At 37.2% G+C, this 24,850-nt stretch overlaps 1 protein-coding gene across 1 annotated transcript in view; it reads left to right on the forward strand.

Annotated features, from left to right (window-relative positions):
• The window catches only part of LRPPRC (leucine rich pentatricopeptide repeat containing), a 118,085-nt gene that overhangs the window by 3,154 nt on the left and 90,081 nt on the right, over window positions 1-24,850 (forward strand). Inside the window, exons 2-11 of the mRNA XM_050754602.1 lie at window positions 11,159-11,355; window positions 13,596-13,718; window positions 16,260-16,381; window positions 16,487-16,545; window positions 17,318-17,404; window positions 18,328-18,454; window positions 19,102-19,246; window positions 19,565-19,710; window positions 19,962-20,067; window positions 20,462-20,569. Of these exons, the coding sequence (XP_050610559.1) occupies window positions 11,159-11,355; window positions 13,596-13,718; window positions 16,260-16,381; window positions 16,487-16,545; window positions 17,318-17,404; window positions 18,328-18,454; window positions 19,102-19,246; window positions 19,565-19,710; window positions 19,962-20,067; window positions 20,462-20,569 (1,220 nt within the window). The remainder of the gene's footprint in view (window positions 1-11,158; window positions 11,356-13,595; window positions 13,719-16,259; window positions 16,382-16,486; window positions 16,546-17,317; window positions 17,405-18,327; window positions 18,455-19,101; window positions 19,247-19,564; window positions 19,711-19,961; window positions 20,068-20,461; window positions 20,570-24,850) is intronic.

Genomic DNA, 24,850 nt, shown 5'->3' on the forward strand with positions numbered 1-24,850 from the left:
TTCTCAGTCTCTTCCCTATCCATAATTCTCTGTCTCTGATTTCCTCACTTTTCATTCCCTTTCCTACTCACTGCAGTCACACCACTGTCAGACTATTATTATCTTGTTTATTGATTTTTTAATTGTATTTTTGAAAAATTATTTCAAAAGTGCCTTGAGGAACATTTGCAAAAATTATTCCTCAAAGTACCTCGAGGAATAGTTGCAAAACCTGGGTGGTGGGAACAGTAAACTAAAAATCACCCTTAATTTTTGTCAACCAGAGAGCCATTAGTTGATAGTTATCCTTTTACTGACTTGTGTATGTGTAAGATGTATGTTTGTTTAACTTTTTCAGAGGACCTCTTTTAATTACCAAATCCACTTTGGAGGCCTTAACCTCGCATATTACTCTTCCATTTTCCCCTTCATGAGACCCTTTTCTCAGTATTGATGACACCGTTTTTCTAGATTCTCTTTAGGATTTGTCTCATTTGCTTCATTCCTCTTTCTTCTGTTCACCTATTAAATGCTGATGTTCTTGGTAGTTTTACCTGTGGTCCTTCTATGTTTTCTCAGTGTTTTCATTCTCTTTTGTGACCTTTTTCATTTTTCAGGGCGTTACTTACCTATCTGATGATGTTTCTCCCACATATGGACCGTCTACTAGACGCATCCACCTGCTTGAACTATAGGTACTTCAAAGCCAACACAGCTCAAATTGGACTCCTCCTCCTCCTCACATCTATTCCTCTTGCGTTCCCTGTTTTCATGAATGTTGCTGTTTCTACCTGCCTTCCAGAAAGATCCTGGATATCTACATGTTTGTTTTCTCATTCATCTCTTACTCCCTTCACCCCCCATTTATTGATTGCACAAATGATCAAGCCCTGTTAGATCTGCTTCATTTGGAATGCATCCCTTTTCCTCCAACCCCATCATCATTCCCTAGTCTCCCTGGTAATTTGATCATGTCATTTTCCTACTTACACTTAAGCATTGTGGTGACTCCCATTGGGTCCAGAATGAGATCCAGACTCTTTAGCACAGGTGCTTTATGAGCTGGAGTTGCCTCTGGAGCATCATCTCTTGTGAGTTCCTTACCATGGCATCCTGTGTTCTAGCCATACCAGACTACTACTTTGAAGTGCTCTACAGCAGGGCTTCTCAAACTCTAGTAAGCATGATTGCCTGGGGCTCTTAAAATGCAGATTCTGATTTTGTAGGTCTAGTGCTTGTCTGTGGATCTACAAAGCTTTGATGGGCCATGTTGTATATTTCCTTGCCTTTGAGTGTGATGTTGACTCTTGGAATGTGTTTCCCCTTCCTCCTTAGTCAGGTGTCCCCCATCTCTGTTGAACTTTAACTTGACTGCTTCTCCCATTTGACTGCTCCTTTCTTGTGGCTCCTCTTAGACCCTGTATCATGAAAGCACCCATTAACACTATGATATGCGCACTCACCAACACTCTGGAGCTGGCTGTAAGTTCCTTGAAGGCAGATACTGTGTCTTACTCCTTTTGCTTTCTCTGGTGTTTTAACTTTGTGGCATGTAGTAGGTGTCAAATGTTTGTTGAGTAAATCAATGAAAATCTTAAGACATTGAAGAAGGAAGATGGTAAACTGGAGGAGATTGAAGGGATATTTAACCGATCCATGCAGTGCAGTGTGTCTACACAAATTCACCCTGAGCTTGATTTCCAGGAATGTCCTATCTGAGGACAAATGAGTATTAGCAGTGAAATTTTTAGACATTCATTAGTAATCCGTTTTCAAAATTGTAACACCAAGAAGTATACCCTATATGTGGTCTTACTCTTCATTTTCCCATTTCAGTACATCTATTTTTCAAATAGATGCTTTCTTATAAACCAGCTCTTACTCTGTTCTCTGTGAGGAGATAAATACTCTTGCTTTCTCACATACATTTTCCTTGCATTTCTGGATCAGAGCTGCTTATATATTTGCGTGACAGTTTTTAGCATAATACGTATGTACTTCAGAGGAAAGATAAGCTTTGAGCTAAATCTGTTTGGAAGTAGATCTAGACTAATGATTGGCCTAAAAGTGAAAATCATATATTGTTCTTTGATGGGATAGCATGATTTTTATTTCTAAAGTTGGAAGAAAACTTTCAGAAAACTCTCATTTTAGATAAATCTTCTGCAAATATTAAGAATCTGATGGGTCCATGCTATCGTTCACGCCTTTAATCCCGGCACTTTGGGAGGCGGAGGCGGGTGGATCACTTGAGGTCAGGAGTTTGAGACCAGCCTGGCCGACATGGTGAAACCCCGTCTCTTACTAAAAATATAAAAACAAAATTAGCTGAGCGTCATGGTGGCGGGCGCCTGTAGTCCCAGCTACTGAGACTGAGGTGGGAGAATAGCATGAATCTGGGAGGCGGAGCTTGCAGGGAGCTGAGATCGGGGCAGGCGACAGAGTGAGACCCTTGTCTCAAAAAAAAAAATGTATCTAAATAAAAGTTAGCCAGGCGTGGTGGCCCATGCCTGTAATCCCAGCTACTTGGGACGCTGAGGCAGGAGAATTGCTTGAACCCAGGAGGCGGAGGTTGTGGTGAGCCAAGATCGCGCCATTACACTCCAGCCTGGTCTACAGAGTGAGACTCCATCTCAGTTTAAAAAAACAAAAGAACCTGATGGGTCCTTTGGTGTTGTGAAATCTGTAAGATTCAGCCTCTGCTCTGTGAGTATAGATTTATCAATCACAGGGCTGGACAGGCACATGTACAACTATTAGACGTGCTGTCCATAAGATAAGAATATAATATTGTGGTATTTCAGAGAGAGGAGCAGTCCCATTTGTTTTATGGCAGGGGGACATTGAGTTTTAGAGGACACATGGTAGTGGATATTCAGAATGGTCCAAAATTAGAGAAGAGCATGAAGAGACTTGGAGACCATTTATCCCGTGTAGCTGTGTGGGTGTGGTGGAAGTTGATACCGCAAAGGCCAGTTGATTTCTTCAGACTACCAAGATTGCTTAGAAGGTAGGTTATTTGATGACTGGAAGTCATTGGAGGATTTTAAGTACAGATTTTGACAAAGTTTATGTAGATTATAGGAGAAATGGAACGTAGGGATAGAACAACACTGGTGTTGCAAATTAGGAGTAATAGGACTTCAATGAGGTAGTGCAGAACTGAAGAAAATATCCTTTTCTTGAGAGAAAGATAACAGAAGATTGGTGAGAGTGTTAGCAGAATTAAGAAAAGTAGATTTGGGGATTAGGGTAAACAATGGTACCTTTAGAGTAGACGTTTATTACTTTTTTTTTTTTTTCCCCCAAGATGGAGTCTCGCTCTGCTAACCCAGGCTGGAGTGTAATGGGGCCATCTCGGCCCACTGCAACCTCTGCCGCCCAGGTTCAAGCGATTCTCCCACCTCAACCTCCCAAGTAGCTGGGACATCAGGCATGTGCCACCATGTCCGGCTAATTTTTGAATTTTTTTTAGTAGAGATGGGATTTTGCCATGTTGGCCAGGCTGGTCTCGAAATCCTGACCTCAGGTAATCCACCCACCTTGGCCTCTCAAAGTGCTGGGATTGCAGGCGTGAGCCACCGCACCTGGCCTGATGTTTATTATTTTCAAAGTGTGTTTGTAAACATACCATCATACAAACATTTCAATTTTCGTGGTTATTGCAAATTAGGAAACGGTTAGAAAGATAAATTTATTCAAGACCTCAAGTTGGGATTCAACTCCAGATACCATGATTCACATTTCTGAAACATTTTACATATGTTGTAACATAATGTTACAAGTCTTTTACATATGTTACATTTTTGATCTTGTCATTTTCCTGTTTACAGTTAAGTGCCATGGTAGTTTTCATTGGGTGCAGAATGAGGTCCAGACCTTTGTGTTTTAGGTGTGAAGGGATTACTTATAGACAAAAACATTTTTTAAAAGACAATACATGATATATTATAAACTTGGGATTTAAAGACTTTCACAGGTAAGTAAACATGGAAGATCTCAGAATGTGTCTGGAAGGGATCTTCAAAAGAGTGTCTTTCTCCATGTCACATCATTGGTCCCAATCTGGTTAACTGACTTTGCATCACTTCCTCCATAGGTGAGACAAAGGAAGCATCCCGTTTGACTGGAGGATCCTGGAAGATGGAAGGGAAATCTGGCTAGGTGGAAAGGAGTGGATTGGTATTTCAGGCCAGGAGGTGGTTATCAAGTGTAGAAGGGTGGCCCGTAGCTTTTTTAGTCTAAAATTCTATGATTTGCCATGAAGCATAAAACTGGGGTAGCTAAATTTGTCAAAACTTTTTGGAGAATTGAATTCTTAGATGGAGAAAGTTCTTTGGGACTTAGCTTTATAAAAGATTTTTTAGGCCAGGCCCAGTAATTTCCGCATTTTCAGAGTCTGAGGCAGGAGGATCACTTGAAGCCAGGAGTTTGAGACCAGCCGGGGCAACATAGTGAGACCCCTATCTTTAGAAAAAAAGAAAGTAGTCAGCTGTGGTGGCATGCACTTGTAGTCCTAGCTATTTGGGAGCTGAGGCTGAGGTGGGAGGATTGCTTGAGGCCAGGAGTTCAAAGCTGCAGTGAGCCATAAGTACACCACTGCACTTCAGCCTGGACAACAGAATGAGACCTGTCTCAAAAAAAAAAAGAAAAAAAAAAAATTAAAAAAAAAAAAAAAGGAAAGCTATTTTAAAAACCCAGAGGCATTTGACCAGGCATGGTGGCTCACGCCTGTAATCCCAGCACTTTGGGAGGCCGAGGTGAGCGGATCACGAGGTCAGGAGATTGAGACCATCCTGGCTAACACGGTGAAACGCTGTTTCTACTAAAAAAAATTAAAAAATTAGCTGGGCATGGTGGCGGGCGCCTGTAGTTCCAGCTACTTGGGAGGCCGAGGCAGGAGAATGGCGTGAACCCGGGAGGTGGAGCTTGCAGTGAGCTGAGATCATAACTGCACCACTCACTCCAGCTTAGGCAACAGAGCGAGACTGTCTCAAAAACAAAAACAAAAAAAACTCAGAGGCATTTATTGAGCACCTTGTATAATAAGACAGCTATTATTTATTGAGCAGTAGAGTTTTTTTTTTTTTTTTGGGACGGGGTTTTGCTCTTGTTTCCCAAGCTGGAGTGCAATGGCATGATCTCAGCTCACTGCAACCTCTGCCTCCCAGGTTCAAGAGATTGTCCTGCCTTAGCCTCCCGAGTAGCTGGGATTATAGGCATGCGCCACCAGGCCTGGCTACGTTTGTATTTTTAGTAGAGACAGGGTTTCTCCATGTTGGTTAGGCTGGTCGAACTCCTGACCTCAGGTGATCCGCCCGCTTTGGCTTCCCAGAGTGCTGGGATTACAGGTGTGAGCCTCTGCACCCAGCTTTTTTTTTTTTTTTTTTTTTTTTGAGACAGTGTCTCTCTGTCTCCCAGGCTGGAGTGCAGTGGCACGATCTTGGCTCACTTGCAACCTCTGCCTCCTGGGTACAATCATTTCTCCCACCTCAGCCTTCCAAGTTGCTGGGATTACAGGCGCCTGCCACCATGCCAGACTAATTTTTGTATTTTTAGTAGAGATGAGGTTTCACCATGTTGGCCAGTCTGGTCTCAAGACCTCAAGTGATATGCCTGCCTCGGCCTCCCAAAGTACTGGGATTACGGGCTTGAACTACTGCGCCTGGCCCCTTGTTTCTTAATAGCATTTACCACAATTGGTATTTTTTAAAAGTCTAATTTATTAGATTTGTTACTAGATAAGATTCTAGCGAGTGCCTTATACATAGAAAGCGCTCAATAAAAAGAAAGCGCTCAATAAATATTTTTTGAATTAATAAATGGAAGAGCAGAATTGATGTGATAAGAACAATGACAGGATTTTTGAAAAAAGATGGTTTTGAGTATGGTTGATCTGGCAGTTGTATGAAGAGAGGCTGAAGCCTGAGAAACTAAAGATTTGTTGCAGAAATCCATGAGTTCAACAAGAGACTCAGACATCTAAGCACTCAATAGATGGGATGTAAAGGCTGAGTTTGCCCAATGAAATAATTAGTCTAAGATTTTGAGTTTGAGGGAACAATTTATTAGTGGAATAGTTGGTTGCAGTGGAGAAATTTGAAGGGAATATCAACCATTTTTAAAAGGAGGCATTATCTTTTTGAATTTTGGCTACATTTACACTCAGGAGGCTCCAGCAGTATATAAAAAGAATTATGTACCTTGATCAAGTGGGATTTATTACAAGTGTGCAAGGCTGGTTCAGCATTTGAAAATCAATCCACGTGATCCAGTGTATCAACAGGCTAAAGAAAACCCAAGTGGAATAGTTAAATTAGGGATTGGTGAAAACGTAAGAGATGAATTTGAGCTCCCCATATTTCCACATTATAGTGCAACAAAGTAAGTTGAGAGAGCAACTCTATGAAAGCTAGTTTTGTACTTTACAAGTGTGTCATAAAATCCAAATCCCTTATTTATCTGCCACTGGAGACTTTCCATTATCTAGTCTCACTCACTGTCTAGGTTTAATTTTTTACCACTTTCTGGTGTGAACACCCCATTGCAGCCAGATTAGTTTCTTTGATGCCCTTTTGCCACATTGAGTTCATTTCAGAATGAGACCGTCTGAGTGCTAACCCTGGCCCTATCATTAGTTTTAACTGTGATGACTTTGGGCAAGTTGCTTCATTTTTTTCATTTGTAAGTTATAATTTTCTCATACCCAGCAAAAATTAAGCACGTGATAAACATTAGCTATTAATAATGCCTCTTCTATCTTCTACCTGTATCTCCCTTTAAACTCTTCATAGCTCTAAAGTGACACTAAACTGATTATCAGTGAAGAAGAAAAAAAGGGGAGAGAAGAGTTTTAAGAACGTGTATGGCCTGGGCATGGTGGCTCATGCCTGTAATCCCAGCACTTTGGGAGGCCAAGGTGGGCAGATTGCTTGAAGCCAGGAGTTTGAGACCAGCCTGGACAACATGATAAAACCCCGTCTCTATGAAAAATATAAAAATTAGCTGGGCATGGTGGTGTGTGCCTGTAATCCCAGCTACTCAGGAGGCTGAGGCAGGAGAATCGATTGAATCCTGAGGCAGAGGTTGCAGTGACCTGAGATAGCACCACTGCACTCCAGCCTGGGGGACAGAGCAAGACTCCATCTCAAAATAAAATAAAATAAGTAAAAATTGGCAGAAAATACTTCACCAGAAAAGACATATAGATGGCAAATAAGCATATGAAAAGATGTTCAACAGCTTATGTCACAGAGAAATATAAATTAAAACGACAATGAGGTACCACTATCAGAATGGCAACAATCCAGCAAAACATCGAAAACCCCAAATACTGGCAAGGATGTAGGACAACAGGAACTCTCATTTATTGCTAGTAGGAAAGCAAAATGGTATAGCTATTTTGGAAGATAGTTTGGTAGTTTCTTACAAAGCTAAATGTAGAGGTATTTACCCAAATGAGTTCAAAATTTATGTCCATACCAAAACCTTCACACAAATGCTTATAGCAGCTTTATTCATAATTGTCAAAAAATTGGAAGCGACCAGGATGTCCTTCAGTAGGCAAATGGGTAAACAAATTATGTATATCTGTACAAAAGAGCATTATTCAACAATGAAAAGAAGTGCGCCGTCATGCTGTGAAAAGACATGGAGGAACCGTAAATGTTTGTTGCTAGGTGAAAGAAGCCAATCTGAAAAGGCAGCATGCTGTATGATACAACCATATGACATTCTAGAAAAGGCAAAACTGGAGACAGGTAAAAATCAGTGGTTGCCAGGGGTTTGGAAAGAGGGTGGAAGGAATGAATAGAGAGCACGGGGCATTTTTAAGGCGGTGAAATTATTTCATGTGATACTGTGAAGGTATCATGTCATATGTTTGTCAAAACATGTATGCACACAGTGAACTCTAATGTAAATTATGGACCTTGGTTGATGGATAATGTATCAATATTGGTTCATCATTTGTAACAAATATACCACACTAAAGCAAAATGTTACTAGGGGAAACAGGAGGGAGAAGAAAGTATATGGGAACTCTTCTTTCTGTACAATTTTTCTGTAAACCTAAAAACACTCTAAAAAGTTGGGTTTTTTCTAGTCAGTCTCTGCTTATCAAAAAATGGTTTTTTTTTTTTTTTTTTTTTTTAAATGGTACAGGCTTAAAAGTAGGGGGGAGGGTCCCACGGAAGCCTGCTTAGTAGGATAATCTGGTCCGTTTTATTTTTTTTACATATATATATATTTTTTTAAATGGACACTCAACTGTAAGATAGTTTCTATTAAAGAGCTAAAAAAAAAAAAAACCCACCTTAATTTTTTTAAAAAAAGCTGAGAGATAATAACTTTAAATGGCAGATTTTACAAGAAAACATTTATGGGTAATTTGAATATTAGTGGTAGGAGCTGGAGTCTGTGAAGGGAACCTGAGACATTTAAGAAGTGGAAAGGAGCCAGTATGATACTTGGATGAGATGATCCAATGATTTCCCCTTACGTGGTTATGTCAATTTTGGTGCTTAGCATTTGGAGGCATTGTGCTCCAGCTCGTGCAAGCCTGGTGGGTATGATCTTCTTGCAGGGCCCACCTTCACCCCTGGACTTGTTCTGTTCTTTCTTGTCTGTCACGACATGCCCATTGCTCCAGGCTGTGAAACTCTTGTTTCCAGGATGTATTAGAGTACATTTAAAAATCAGTTCTGGACCATATAACTGAAGAGTCAAGACTTCTTTGGTTAAATATGTAATCCTTCCTCTACCCCAGTTTATTTTATAACAGATTCATGTTTCTACTTAACTAAAAAGCCAAACACGCTTCTGTGAAGGAGTCTCGGCTGCAGTAAAGACATGTGTATCAGAAAAATTTGCCTAGAATGTTCAGAACAATGTGCTGGTTTATAAATATCTGTTTTCTTCCTGAAATTTGAGTTTGTCTCCTCTTAAATTTAAAAAATATCCTGTAGCGGAAGTTTTATTTTTGCTCTTTAACAGTTTATCAGATTCGCGTTGTGTAAAAAACTTTGGCAAATAGACGTCACAATTTTGAAATTTCTATTAATCAGCTTTTGTTGTTGAATAATATTATTGCATACTCCTCCAAACTGTCACGTCCTGGGTAATTGAAAAATAATGTCACTTTGTGCTTGTCGAACATTAAGAAGGGGATAGTTTAGTAACAACTGATATAGCAACCAGATAAATGCCTTTTGGAAGTAAGGGATACATATTTTGTTTAAGAGTATATCTTCTGTGGTTTGTAGGTTAAAATTCAGCTCGTTTAACAAACTTGAGTCTATTAGCTATCTACAATGTGCTGATCATTGGTCTTACAAAAATAAGACATTGTCTTATTTAGTCAGTATCCTGATTTTTTCCATTATTTTCCACCTAGATGGTGGAATCACTAATGTTTAGAGATCATGATTTCTCCCAGATCACAGTGGTAGAATTTGTAGTTTAGTATCAATTACAGCCTCGTTTTATATAACCTTGAGGTGAAACTTCTAGTATAGCTTCCTTTAATAAAACATCACATACTTGATATTCAATTTGTGACTGGTTTTTTTCAGATTAATAACAGGACAGAAATGTAAGTTTTATTTTTAAAGTCACCGTTGTGATGAAAATGTGTATGTCTGAAAAATGTGATTATATTATACTTAGTTATTATATACTTAGTGTGTAATGTATTTAGTGGCTGCTGTAACTAAGATATTGGCAACAAATATGTAAACCACTGAGAATTAGAAATCACTTGTTAAAAGTGATGTTTAAATACAGAGAAAGCATTTTTAAATTCAACTCAGATTGATAAGTTTTCCTTCACACGTAAGAATTATTTTTTATCTGATACTTTTAAATCAGGTACAGCTTATATTTTTACCTAGAATAGCCTAGAGAAGAAAATATATGGTAACTCTACTTAATGCACAATTTTTCTGTAAACCTAAAAATACTCTAAAAAATTGTGGTTTTTTTGTTCCTAGTCAGTCTCTGTAAAAAATTGTTTATTTAAAAAAAACGGTACAGCATAGAATCCCTCAGATTTCATGTTAGAGAGCATTTGACTTGCATATTCGACTCCATTACTAAAATAGTGAATGGTTTGAAGATTGCTTGATCTTTATAAACACATAATGTACAATTCTGACCGTACCTAATTTGTAATCATTTTCTTTCCCTTCTGGCTTCCTTAAAATTAACGATGTTTAACACTTTATTTATTTTTGGTGGCAGTTGTTTTAAGTAATTAGGAAAGAATACAGCTAACATTTTGACAGTTGCACAGCAAATAAGAATTAAGAGTATTATCACTCTAAAGTGTTTCAACTTTATTTAGACAGATTAGAAATTATTTGGGCCTAAATTATCCTTTAAAAAAAAAAAGGCCGGGCGCGGTGGCTCAAGCCTGTAATCCCAGCACTTTGGGAGGCCGAGACGGGTGGATCACAAGGTCAGGAGATCGAGACCATCCTGGTGAACATGGTGAAACCCCGTCTCTACTAAAAAATACAAAAAACTAGCCGGGCGAGGTGGCGGCGCCTGTAGTCCCAGCTACTCGGGAGGCTGAGGCAGGAGAATGGCGTAAACCCGGGAGGCGGAGCTTGCAGTGAGCTGAGATCCGGCCACTGCAACTCCAGCCTGGGAGACAGAGCGAGACTCCGTCTCAAAAAAAAAAAAAAAAAAGAAACTGCCTTGTTTTAACCTGGACATTGGTCTTCTTTTAAATTCATAGTGAGCTTATACCTAGAAAACTTAAAGGTAGTTGTAAAAATTTTGGATATATATTAGATTTCGTCTTATTTACAGAGGTGAGAAGAGCTTTGCAGCATAAACTGCTTCGTCTTTCATTACCTTGTTTTGGTTAAGAGAGATTTAAAAAACACTTAAAACACACCATATTTCCATCTGATTTTGAAATGATTCCGTGTTCAAAATTACCAAAATGCTCTCAATTATTCAGGAGATTTACTGTGCATATAATTTATGTATGTGTGTATATGATTTTATCTAAAGCAAAAGCTAAAACTTTCTTTCCTATTAGTTCATACCTTTATTTTTGGTATTGTACTGTGATTTTAGGTGTTTAATAACTAATTTAAAAATTTGTGTAAGTTTCGTTCAAAAAATGACCTAAATAGATAGCAACTATTATTAATTATGTTTCATTTTTTAGAGGACTACTGAGCCCAGCCAGGCTGTATGTCATTGCTGCTGAAAAAAAGGATATTCAAGAGGAGTCCACTTTTTCTTCTAGAAGGATTGCCAATCACTTTGATTGGGCTCTGATGAGACTAGATAATTCTGTTCGAAGAACTGGCCGCATTCCAAAGATGCTTCTACAAAAAGTCTTTGATGACACCTGCCGCTCAGGTATGTCAAAATTTCCTGTTCATAAAGTTGACCTTTGGGTGGACACAGTGGCTCAGGCCTGTAATACCAGCACTTTGGGAGGTAGGTAGATCTCTTGAGGCCAAGAGTTCGACACCCGCCTGGTCAACATGGCAAAACCCCATCTCTACTAAAGATACAAAAATTAGCCAGGTATGGTGGCGCGTGCCTGTAGTCCCAGCTATGTGGGAGGCTGAGGCAGGAGAATCACTTGAACCCAGAAGGCAGAGGTTGTAGTTAGCTAAGATCACACCACTGCACTCCAGCCTGGGTGACAGAGAGAGACATCTGTCTTTAAAACAAAAAAAGTCTTAAATATTAGGTTGGTGCAAAAGTAATTGTAGTTTTTGCCATTAAACATAATGGCTGCAATTACTTTTGCATCAACCTAAATAAATACTTGTTTGAGGGTAAGCTCATTACAGAGTAGCTTATTTGATACTTTAATTTTCTTTGTTATATTCTGTTGATTGTCACTTATGTTATGATTGTGATTTCTATCTTGTCAGCTCATCTGGGCAAAGTTTGGAGTAACTAAAACATTTTAAAATTTTTGTTTGTTTGTTTGTTTTTTGAGATGGGGTATCGCTCTGTCGCCCATTCTGGAGTACAGTGGTACAATCTCGGCTCACTGCAACTTCTGCCTCCCGGGTTCAAGCAACTCTTCTGCCTCAGCCTCCCAAGTAGCTGGGACTACCAGCGCATGCCACTACGCCCAGCTAATTTTTGTATTTTTTAATAGGGACGGGGTTTCACCATGTTGGCCAGGCTGGTCTCGCACTCCTGATCTCGTGATCTACCTGCCTTGGCCTCCCAAAGTGCTGGGATTACAGGCATGGGCCACCATGCCTGGTCTAGATATTTATTCCAAATCAGAAAATAAAAATTGCCTTTTTGCTTTTCCTAGTTTATGGAGTCACTTTTAGTAGTAAGTTTCTTGGAAGATACTAATTTTTCTTACCTTCCATTGTAGAGTGTCAGGTTTCTGTAAGATGATCACATATGACAGATTTCCATTATTTTCCTTGCATTTTCAATTAGCTACTAAAAATCTGTTTGGGTCACTAATGCCTGATGCAAGCTATAGGTCCTTCACTCCCTGTCCCCGACCCCCCAAAACCTCACACAAACATATGCATAATTTTGCATGCAGTTTAAGAGGATTCAGTAGCTTCTTAAAGCCTATTCATGGGTTTCAGACACACTTAGAAGCGTAGATATAGAATCTGATGGTGAGAGATACCAAAGAAGTATCAATTATTACTATTGTTACGTACATTTAAAGAACCTGTGTCACATTCTCTCTCTAACTTATTTATTTATCCATCACTACAATAAATTTTGGAACATTTTCATCACCCCAAAAAGAAATTCCCCAACTCCTCATCCCTTCCAGCCCTAGGCAACCACTAGTTATTTTCTGTCCCTGTAGGTTTGCACTACTCTAGATATTTTGTATAAATGGAATCACACTAAGTGGTTTATTTTTGCTTTGTTTTAAAGTCAGCTTTCAGATATATGTAGATAAAGCTTACAGATGTAGGGAGAGGGAAGCTTATATTGTAGCTGATTATGAACCTAACTTTTCTATTCCTGGATGATAATTACACTGCTTTACAGTATTTTCTTTCTTTCTTTTTTTCTTTTTTGAAATGGAGTCTTGCTCTTATTGCCCAGGCTGGAGTGCAATGGCTCAATGCAGCCTCCGCCTCACGGGTTCAAGAGTTCTCCTGCCTCAGCCTCCCGAGTAGCTAGGATTACAGGCATGTGCCATCTCGCCCAGTTAATTTTATGTTTCTCCATGTTCATCAGGCTGGTCTCAAACTCCCGACTTAAGGTGATCTGCCCGCCTCAGCCTCCCAAAGTGCTGGGATTTGCGCCTGGCCCTTTATACTATTTTCATAAGATACTGAGAAGTTTAGCCTTTGAATTGTAGCAAGCACTGCCTATAAATTAGATTCTTTGTATTTTTGTGTTTGATACAGTCTTGCAGATTATATAGATTTTATAACTTAGATTTCTTAAGAAAGCAGACTAATATTAAAAGTTTGACTTGTAACTTAGTAACATTGTACATTAGGATAGGATTTTTCTAATTTATGGACACTCTCAATTTGAGCCAGGAGATTTTTGAATGCTTATAGATTTCTGTGTAAATTTTGGTATTTATCTATATGATATTGCTACTATGTTAAATGTTATCCATTAACCTTTTTCCACAGGTGGCCCAGGTAGTAGTCACGCCTTGCTTCTACTACGTAGCTGTGGTTCTCTCTTGCCTGAACTAAAGCTTGAAGAGAGAACAGAATTTGCTCATAGGATATGGGACAAACTTCAGAAATTAGGTATGATTGTTTAAATATATGATGTGTATAAAAGGTGTAGATATTTTTTCTTTCTGCAAAAAAATGTTTGTTTACATAAATGGTATAATTCAGCTTTATGGAAGGGCTACTTGATTCATAATTTTTTGGTAATATTTATTTGGTGAGGTATAGTGACATCTAGGGGCATTAACAATAAATAATTTTTCATAACAAGTGTTACAAGTATGGTAAGTTAAAAAATAAAAAGAACAAAATAGCCGGTTTGTCTGTCAAAGTTATAAATGCACATACCATTTTACCAAGCAGTTCCATTTGTTTGAATTTAGATACAGATATACTCATAGATGCAAAAGGATATTCTTCATTGTAGCTTGTTTGTAGTAGTAAGAAATTGGAACCGATTCAAATATTCCTCTCTAGGGGATTAGGTAAATAAATTGTGGAGTACCCATAAAATAGATTACTGTGTAACTGTTTTAAGAAATGAAGAAGCTCTTTATATACCAATGGGGGTGTTCTCCAGAGTATAAATAAAAATTAAGGTGTAGACCAGAATGTATAGAATGATAGTATTTTGAAGAAAAATGTTCATACATGTGCATGTGTATACAGTATTAAAATATTTCTGGAAGGATGATGAACACTGGATACAGGTTTTACTCTACCTTTTTATACCTTTTCAATTTTAAGTCATGTAATGTAGTACATATTCAAAAAATAATTTGAAAAAAGATCGTTTAATAAAATTTAATGTTCATTCCTGATTTTAAAAAATCTTAACATATAGAAGGATGCTTCTTTAATGTGTTAAAAATCTAAAACCAACAACAATCATGTATAATGCAATGAAATAAGATGTGAAACAGTACAAGAAATTATCATTTTTAGATGATGTGATTGTTTAATCTGTAAAATCCCAGAAAATCAACTCACAGTAATTAGCTGACTTACTAAATGTTTAAGAATCCATACCTCTTCTAGTTATAAAAGAAAATGGATACAAGAATCCAATAAAGTATGGCCACAAATAAATAAAATATTTACAACTGTTCTTCAAAAAGTGTGTAGGACCTATGTGAAAAAACTATAGGATAAAGACAGATTCTTCCTTCACAGTTTTGAATACATCTAGAATACATTTTGATAAGTTGATTTTTTTTAAGTTAAAAAATATATAAATAAATGTTGAATTTCAGAATGGAAAAGGATTTTATAAGTATAAAAGGAGCAGAAAAGTAAAGCTAAAGTATTCTATCTCTAAAAATTAGAAATTTCTATATGTCAGTAAGTCATTGAACTGGGAGAAATGTATGCAGAAAAGGTTACATTCTAAAATAGAAAAAAGCATTACACAGCAGTAATAATATTGATACCTCCATAGAAAGATTGACAATGTGTTATTATTTTAAAATTATTTACAAATAGTCTCTCCTATATAAGTGTATGCTTTATGAGGATTAAATCCATAGCTTCTTTATTTTCCTGCTTTGCCAGTAGCATGATGCTTTGTGTATAATGGCATTTGATACATACTTGTTGAATTAATATTGCCAGAAACCTTGTACTTCACAAGTTTGACTCTTGTTTACAGATTTATAAAGATACAAGAGATCTTTTAGTTTAAGTAACTTGTCCAAAATTACAGAATGAGCTGTTGACAGATCTAAGCTATCTGTAAGATGGGGGTGATAGTAGTGTCTCAAAGTTGTTGTGAAGTTTAAGTGAGCCACTATATGTAGAACACTTAGCATAGTGCCTGAAACATAGTAAGTATGAAAGAAACGTATCTGTTAAGATAAAAATGTGTATTAATTTAATGGAACAGGTCTCTGCTGCCTAAAATCTCATAATCTGACCCCTAAATACTGACCGTAGGCCTGTATGGTCACAGGCAGGAGAATAAAGATGTGAAATTCATGAAAATATAGTGAGTCATGTTACCACAAAATTGATATAAGGACTGTGATGTCATGACTGAGTAGAGTAAGGATGTGTGGTAACCTTATTTGATGTGGCCCTAAATAGTAGGGATACAAAGAAAACAAAGGGCATTGGAATACCGATCATTAACAAGAGCAGACCATGGATCATGTTCATTAGCTGAAAATGGAATGCATCCTTCAAATGAAGGCTTTGAGTGGCAGAATTGCCAGCACAGTCCTACTGTGTGAAAGAACTGAAGTTACAATCCATTCATCACAGTGTGTCTGTAATGTGAGGACTGCTTTATATAGAAAAATCTTATAGTCACTTTTAAATATAGGGGTGTTGTCAGCGTTTTCTAACAGGAAGATAATTTTGTACTTCTTAAGTAAGAGGCCTTTTAATATCTGAATAGGCAGTTACTTGTGACTATACAATAATTCAGTAATTACTGTCTTACATGCTTAGTTTGCTCTGTGTGACAGAGTATCTGTGTAGATAGGTCTGAGTGCAAAGATGGATGGGTGAAATGCTGAAGTGATAGTTTTACTCTTTTTGTTTGTTAAATTTAGTTCCACTTTAAAGCATAGGATTTTCAATGCTTTTCTAAACATTGATTTTAAATTTCATTTGTAGGTGCTGTGTATGATGTGAGTCACTATAATGCTTTACTTAAAGTCTATCTTCAAAATGAATATAAATTCTCACCAACTGATTTCCTGGCAAAAATGGAGGAAGCGAACATTCAACCAAATCGAGTAAGTAGTTGCTATTGTGAATATATATTTTCACATCCACCATTTTTTTTCTTTACTCAGAAAAAAAAGTATATGTAAAATTAACTGGCCCATTTTCATTGACAGGTGACATACCAGAGATTGATTGCTTCTTACTGTAATACGGGAGATATTGAAGGTGCCAGGTATGGATCTGTATGAACATATTTAAGTGAACAAATTTGTACATTTTGTAACTCTAGATGTCTGTTCACTCTTTGTTTTAAAGCTTCTTCCTAATGAAGGAAATTGTTTCAGAACTGTTTTAATCTAGCAAATCTGGTAATCTGACTTACATAAAATATAAAATTATCGCGTAAGAGAGAAAAGATAAGTAAAAGTTGCTGTTTTAATTAAAAATTTGATTTACTAGAGAGAGGTATAAAGTTGTTGAGCTATAAAGCTTTTTTTTTTTTTTTTTAAATATTTCCTAAGGGAAATGTTCTTAGCTATTTAAGCTGTATTCATTTATAAAACTGGGAATAGTCTCTTTAGTCCACTGACTAATGGAAAATCAGTTGCACCATTTCTCTGCTTATGTAAAATTTATTACTACTTATGAATGGAAGGTTTGGAAAATAAGGGATAAATTAGAATACATAATTTCATTTTTATCTAAATGAATCTTACAAAACTATGCTTTTACAAGGGTAATTAGTAGTGTAAGACAAATCAGATTTTTAAAAATCTAGTATTTGTATCAAGAGTACTTCAAGACTATTGATATTTTAAAGAGTGGGATTTTGTGGAAAGGGGATCAAAGGGATCAGTTCTTTTTTGGTGGTTTCTAAAACAAGTGTGTGTTACTATTATATTTTAAAAACAAAAGTAACTCAAGGCCTAACCTAATTCTATACATGTTGTAAAGAGTTTTCTTGATAAATACTTCCAATGAGTGTCTTCGTTTTTCCTTTGCAGCAAGATTCTTGGATTTATGAAAACTAAGGATCTCCCAGTTACAGAGGCAGTATTCAGTGCCCTTGTGACAGGGCATGCCAGAGCTGGGTAATGTTTAACCTGAGGTTTTGATTCTTAAGTGATAGATGGCTGAGATGCTAAAGTGGTCATTTTACTCCTTTTTTGTTTGTTAAGTGGGGTTTAAATTAGATAAAATTATTGTAGACAGTTCCTAAAATATGTTTGTCTACTCCTAAAATATGTTTGTCTACCCCTTCAAAAAAAATCTGTAGTATATGAGGTAGAGCATACTAATATTTTTATAACGTGCTTTTACATTTATTCCACAAATCTTTTATTTGAATTTTTAGAAACTGGGCTATAGGCCGGGCGTGGTGGCTCACACCTGTAATCCCAGCACTTTGGGGAGGCTGAGGTGGGCAGATCTCCTGATGTCAGGAGTTCAAGACCAGCCTGGCCAACATGGTGAAACCTGGTCTCTACAAAAATATAAAAATTAGCTGGGCATGATGGCAGGTGCCTGTAATCCCAGCTACTCGGGATTCTGAGGCCGGAGAATTGTTTGAACCCAGGAGGCAGAGATTGCAGTGGGCCGAGATCGTGCCATTGCACTCCAGCCTGGGAGACAGCAAGACTCCATCTCAAAAAAAAAGAAAAGAAAAAAGAAACTGGGCTTGATCTGAAGTAACTGCTCTGGAAAATATTTTTATTTTTGAAGAGTAATTTACTAAACGTTATTCTTACCTTGTAAGTTAAGTCTGAGTCATAACCTGTATAATGTAAGAGGGTATATGTTATTTAATGTCTGCGTAATTATTATTTTTCTTAATGAGGGATCAGATGTTTATGATCTTTATTTGAGAAACATATATCCAGTTTAATATACATTTGTTTTCTGACATCATAATTCCAAATGATACTTAGCATTTTTGATTTTAATAAGCGTATGTTTTAGTTTGAATAACTATATTACATTTGGCAAGTAATCTGTTTTTTGGATTAACTTGTAGTGATATGCAGAATGCAGAAAACATTCTCACAGTGATGAGAGAGGCTGGAATTGAGCCTGGTCCAGACACATACCTCGCATTATTGAATGCATATGCTGAGAAGGGCGACATTGACCATGTTAAGCAGGTATGACTTATGTCTAAATAAACATACTTTAAAATCATTTGTAAAAACTTGTGTTATGTTTTATATGAGGCAGCAAAGTGTAGTTTATACCTGTTTTCAAAGATGTTTCCTTGCAGAGAGTAGTATTTATGGAGAATTATTATAGTTCAGTATCTTGGTGCTGATAATATAACAGTTACTGTTGAAGTAGAGTATTTCCTTTTTATTTATTTTTATTTTTATTTTTTTGAGATGGAGTCTTGCTCTGTCGCCCAGGCTGGAGTGCAGTGGCGCAATCTCGGCTCACTGCAAGCTCCGCCTCACAGGTTCACGCCATTCTTCTGCCTCAGCCTCTCCGAGTAGCTGGGACTCCAGGCACCCGCCACCAGGCCTGGCCAATTTTTTGTATTTTTAGTAGAGGCAGGGTTTCACCGTGGTCTCCATCTCCTGACTTCGTGATCCACCCTCCTCGGCCTTCCAAAGTGCTGGGATTACAGGCGTGAACCACCGCACCTGGCCGAGTATTTCTTATGTTTTAAAAGAAGTCCTAAAGCTTTAGGTGGTGTTTTTCCCTACTGTTTTGAATCTGGATATTTTAATTTATTTAACTTTAATACTTAAATAAAAACACTCTAACTTGGTCTTCTAATTTCTGGAACTCTCTATAGACTCTGGAGAAGGTCGAGAAGTCCGAGCTTCACCTTATGGACCGTGATTTATTCCAAATTATTTTTAGCTTCAGTAAAGCTGGGTATCCTCAGTATGTCTCAGAAATTTTGGAAAAAGTTACATGTGAAAGAAGATATATTCCAGGTAGTTTTTAAAAAATCTATTTACATGATTTTTATAAAAATCTGAATTGCTGTTCTTATGTGATGGAAAGGACATTTTCTAACAATGGGCATTGTGGGAGTTGAACATAGAACTCTTAAAGTCAGTTAAATAAGCCCAAAAACATGAGTTAATGAATACATGGGGATGATTTGATTTGCAACTGTTTTATTGTTATTTAGGCAGATATATGCTTTTGATGTTTGCAATTCTTATTTTGTCTTTAGTATCGGAACATTGGTTGCAGTGTAAAAACATTGTTCAGTTTACTAACAAAAGATGTCTTTGTTTTCTTCCCAGATGCAATGAACCTCATTTTACTTTTAGTCACTGAAAAATTGGAAGATGTAGCTTTGCAAATTTTACTAGCATGCCCTATATCAAAGGAAGATGGCATAAGTGACTTTGGCAGTTTCTTTTTACGACACTGTGTGACTATGAATACGGTATTCTGTCCACTTTTACTTTGTAGACAATATAATTGGCAGTGAAATAAGATTCTTTAAAATATAGGAATATTTATGAGATTAGACCAGTTGTGAACATTACAACAACCTTGTTCTTGTGTTGCAAGATTTTTGGGTAGAAAAAGTGCGGGATTTAAACTGCTCATCTCAAGAAGTGATAGAATATTTGCAGCAGTTCAAACGGTAAGATGTTTGCCAATCCAGCTAATGTGGTGACTTTTTTCCCACAGCCTGTGGAGAAGCTAACAGACTACTGTAAGAAGTTAAAGGAAATCCAGATGCACTCCTTTCCTCTGCAGTTCACCCTCCATTGTGCTTTACTTGCCAAAAAAACTGGTACTACATTTTTTTTTTTTTTTTTTTTTTTTTTTTTTTTTTTTTTTTGAGACGGAGTCTCACGCTGTTGCCCAGGCTGGAGTGCAGTGGCGCGATCTCGGCTCACTGCAAGCTCCGCCTCCTGGGTTCACGCCATTCTCCTGCCTCAGCCTCCTGAGTAGCTGGGACTACAGGCGCCCGCCACCGCGCCCGGCTAATTTTTTGTATTTTTAGTAGAGACAGGGTTTCACTGTGGTCTCGATCTCCTGACCTTGTGATCCACCCGCCTCGGCCTCCCAAAGTGCTGGGATTACAGGCTTGAGCCACCGCGCCCGGCCTACATTCTTAAAGTTAAAGCCAACGTAAGGAAGTTTTGCTGAGGTAGCTTTGTGATATTTTATGATATCTCTTTCAGATTTGGCAAAAGCCCTAATGAAGGCTGTGAAGGAGGAAGGTTTTCCTATCAGAACTCACTATTTCTGGCCATTGCTAGTTGGACATCAGAAGGAAAAAAATGTTCAAGGTTAGATTGTGCTTTTTACTGGTTTATAATGGTTCCCAGTATGACAGTTTGCACGCACATCTAATTGGATTCTTTGGAAAAGCATACTTATTCCTGAGTATTATGAGAAAACGGAATTGTTTTAAGTCGCCATGAAGTATTATGTGTAAGCATTTAAAAAAACAAAACATGATGGATTTCTTTCATCCGAATTTTGTTAATTTCATTTCTTATTTCATCTCTGATCCTGATATTCAAACTTACGAATGTAGTTCTAAGCAGTTCATTATTTTCAAGTTCTTAAAAAAACTCTTTAGTTCTTGATTTTATATATAATGTTTGAAATCAGATTGTCTACCTTTAATAAAGATAAAGTTGTATATACAATCAGGTTCATGAAAACAAAAAGTGTGGCCATTTTCTTTGTGGGCCAATCTATTTCTTTTTAACTGAGCTTAGTTAGAATAATAGGAAAGGCAGGAAAACTTTTATTGTAAAATGAGTACTCATGACCTGACAGCCTGCTGATTGAAGGACAAAAATGTTCAATCTTTCAGGTTCTTAAGTACGTTTAAGCATTTATCATACTTTTCCCTTGTACACATGGGATGACTATAGGATATGAATAAGAATTGAACAAATATTAAATTTCAGAGTACAGTATCTAATTCTTTGGTTTGCATTATTGGTAATTCAGAAAGAATAGTCTCATAAAAAGATGCTTTTAACAGAAGTACTTTCCCCTTGGGGAAACAAAAAATGGTCTTTTTCATTTTATCTCTAAGTATAATGTGCTTTGGAATGAGATGCAGAATTGTTAGTGTGACATTGGGTGACAAACAAAATGCACAAACAACAAAAAAAGTGCTTTTAGCAGACTTTCATATTGCAATTTTATTTTAAATATACAGCCGTCTTCTGGTTTAAAGGAAATAGTGAAACAAGTATTCCCTAATTGTTTCTGGCTATAAAAGTCTCTAAATCCTTTTTAGAAAAATTTCTGTGAAAACAATATGCTAGTTTGATTAACTCTTTGTATATCCTCCAGTCTGAAAGCTCCAAAAGGTAACCTATCACCCGGTGTTTTGGAACCACAGAAAGTTTACATCATTCCATCAAACTCTTTGGGCATGTTGGTATTGTCCACCTTTATACAAGTATGAAAATTCTTTTGGTACCAGTTGAAATGTTTGTTCATCAGGTTAATCTCCTTTTGCAACCGTGTCACAGTTGCATTGGTTACTACATTTTTACTACTTAGTAAACATAAAAGAGCTAGGTAGTTTCTTTCTATGGTTGTAGCAGTTGAAATAGTAGAAAATGGGCTTTATCTCAAATCTGTCTTTTCTTAGAATCTCAGAATTTAGATTTTAAAGGTGTGCCATATTGAAAGCTCACATTACATGAAGGAAGGAACTGAGGGCCACATAGACATTCAGTGACGGACCTTAGCTTCCACATCTAGCTGTCTTTAGGCTGGGATTAGAACAGAGGATTTCTGTCCTTCTTTTAAAATATCCTTTTTTATACTATAACCCTTCCATATTCAATTTTTGTAAGTTTTATACTGTTTATTTTCTAAAAATTCTTAGCTACTGTTTAAAAATTAGTTGCCAGTTTTTACACAAAGAATGTTGCTAAAAGAGATAGTGAATTTTTTAATTGATAAAGGTTTTGTCTGAAAAAATATAAAAGTTTATGCTTTTATATTCTATGTGTTCTGAGAGTGCAAGAGGTTGTCAGTTTTATAATTTTTAAAAACAGTATGTAACAATATATTCTCCTTTGTAGAAGGTCCTGAAAGATAGTAAAGTATATATTCTGCAGTCTACTTTTATGTAACAGGGAAATGGCTGTATGTATTCTTTATAGTTTCTTTAGTGTAAGGTAAGAAAGTAACATTCTTATTAGTGCAATGAACTTGTTCTTTGTCCAGTGAAGATCATATATAAAATGGTAGAAATCAAAGAAGAAAGTGACTGCAGTGATGGAGGCTGTGCCATGTTTCCTAAGGAATAAATAAAACTCTTCAGAAAATCAAAGAAAGATATTTGGGGATCAGATAAAGTGGAACCAAGAGTTTTCAACAATAGGATAATCAAGTTTCTTTTTTTAAAAAAAAATATATATATATTTTTTCTTTCTTCCTTTCTTTTTTTTTTTTTTTCCTGTGACACAGCCTCAGGAGGTCCTGAGGGCATGTGCCCTGTATAATCAAGTTTCTGTTGAAATTTTTCTGGCTGCAGATTTAGCCATCACCAACCTCCAAGAAAGATATTTATAATTACTTCCTCATGGCTTACTAGCATTTATCTCTGTGGCACAAGTGAAAAGTTATCACTTAGAATAATGCATCTCTAGCCAGTTGGCCTGACTTTCAGGAAATAACCTAGAATGAATTTGGATCTATATCCCTGGGTGTATTTAGAAAACATAAAAATAAGAATGTGAAAGGAGTAAAATACATAAAGAAGGGCTGATCAGAAAGCCCAAATGCCAGTTGAGTGAAGTGGCTGAATAGAAGGAACTTATTTTTGAGACAGAGTTTCACTCTTGTTGCCCAGGCTGGAGTACAGTGGCACTACCTTGGCTCACTGCAGCCTCCGCCTCCCAGGTTCAAGCGATTCTCCTGCCTCAGCCTCCCGAGTAGCTGGGATTGCAGGCATGCGCCACCGCACCCAGCTAATTTTTTGTGTTTTTAGTAGAGATGCGGTTTCACCATGTTGGCCAGGCTGGTCCCCAACTCCTGACCTCATGTGATCCACCCGCCTTGGCCTCCCAAAATGCTGGGATTATAGGCGTGAGCCACCACTCTTGGCGGAACTTACTTTTCAAAGAGGAAGCAATTGCCTCCTAATAAAGTGAATGCCTTGGGTATAGTGTAAAATCCTGTAGAGTGAAACAGTCACAGTCGGTGAAAGTTACTCAGTCAAATCATGTATCATTCCTGATAGTTTGTGAGCTGTTATAATTCTCACAGAACTTTTTAAATGGAGACTTTCCTCTAGATTGATAAACTTTCTTCTGACTGTATTTAAATATTTTTATTAGATTATTTAGTCTTAGTTTAGATTTTCTAAGTTCACAGAGGTTTGGAATCTATAGGTTAATATAAGATTATTTTAGTCTTTTTATTTTGAAAAGAAATGTGAATTGTATTTTTTATTAGAATTTATTCAGATAGATCAGTCACTGTTTTCCTTCTTATTGGTAAGTGCTTCTCTCCTCCCATCTGACTATGGTTACTGAACAGAATATCTTTCTTTGTCTGCTCCCTCAGGCTGCCTGAGGGAGTGATTGAACTTACCTGAGCAGAAGGTGTGATCCCTGGTTTTCTCGAGCATGCTTTAGTTTCAGTTAGAAAGATATGTAAGTTAAAAGTGCCAGCAACATAGATAATCTAAATGAGCAAAATGTGCTCCTCCTCCTGATAAATGTTATTGGAAAAATGAAGAATTAAGAGAATGAAACATGTTTGAGGCTTAGAAGATGGTGTGAAGGGTTTCGTATAAGAATAAGAATCTTGTAGCTGCAGTCAATTTGGTGGCCAGTTTTCAAACATTGGAAAATCTATCATCCGAGAAACTTTTCAGTATTATGTATTATTACAGTATTTTGATACAGCTAAAAAAAATTAAGTCATTATTGCTACTATTAACCTTTATTTAGGCTGGGTGTGGTGGCTTACGCCTGTAATCCCAGCACTTTGGGAGGCTGAGGTAGGGGGATCATTTGAGCCCAGGATTTTGAGACCAGCCTTGGCAACTTGGCAAAATCCTGTCTCTATAAAAAGTAGAAAAATTAGCCAAGCAAGGCGGTATACTCCTGTAGTCCTAGCTGCTTGGGAGGCTAGAGTGGGAGGATTGCTAGAGCTTAGGAGGTCGGGGCTTCATTGAGCCTTGATCGCTGCCACTGCAGTCTAGCCTGGGTGACAGAGTGAGACGCTGTCTCAAAAAACAACAAAACAAAAACAAAAACACCCCTCACACACAGTTATTTAGTAGTTTTAGGATTCCGCACATATTTTTTCCTTTAATTTTAGTGACCACCCTGAGAGTTAAGTGGGCCGCTTTATTAACATCATTCCTGTATTGCCAGCAAGGAGCCTCTGAAAATCATTCTTTTTGGTGGCAGAACAAGGACTTGATCCCAGTTCCTTCTGATTCCAGGAAAAACATGTAGGCTTTAGCATTTTTTGTAGTATAACAAGCACCTGCCAGCAATTAAGAGACTTGGTTTCTTATTCAAGTTCTGCTTGTGATCTTGGAGAAATTACCTTATACTTTTGTTAGAAGATTCATT

Source organism: Macaca thibetana, chromosome 13 (genome assembly GCF_024542745.1).
Source record: "Macaca thibetana thibetana isolate TM-01 chromosome 13, ASM2454274v1, whole genome shotgun sequence".
In the NCBI taxonomy this organism is placed as follows: Eukaryota; Metazoa; Chordata; class Mammalia; order Primates; family Cercopithecidae; genus Macaca; species Macaca thibetana.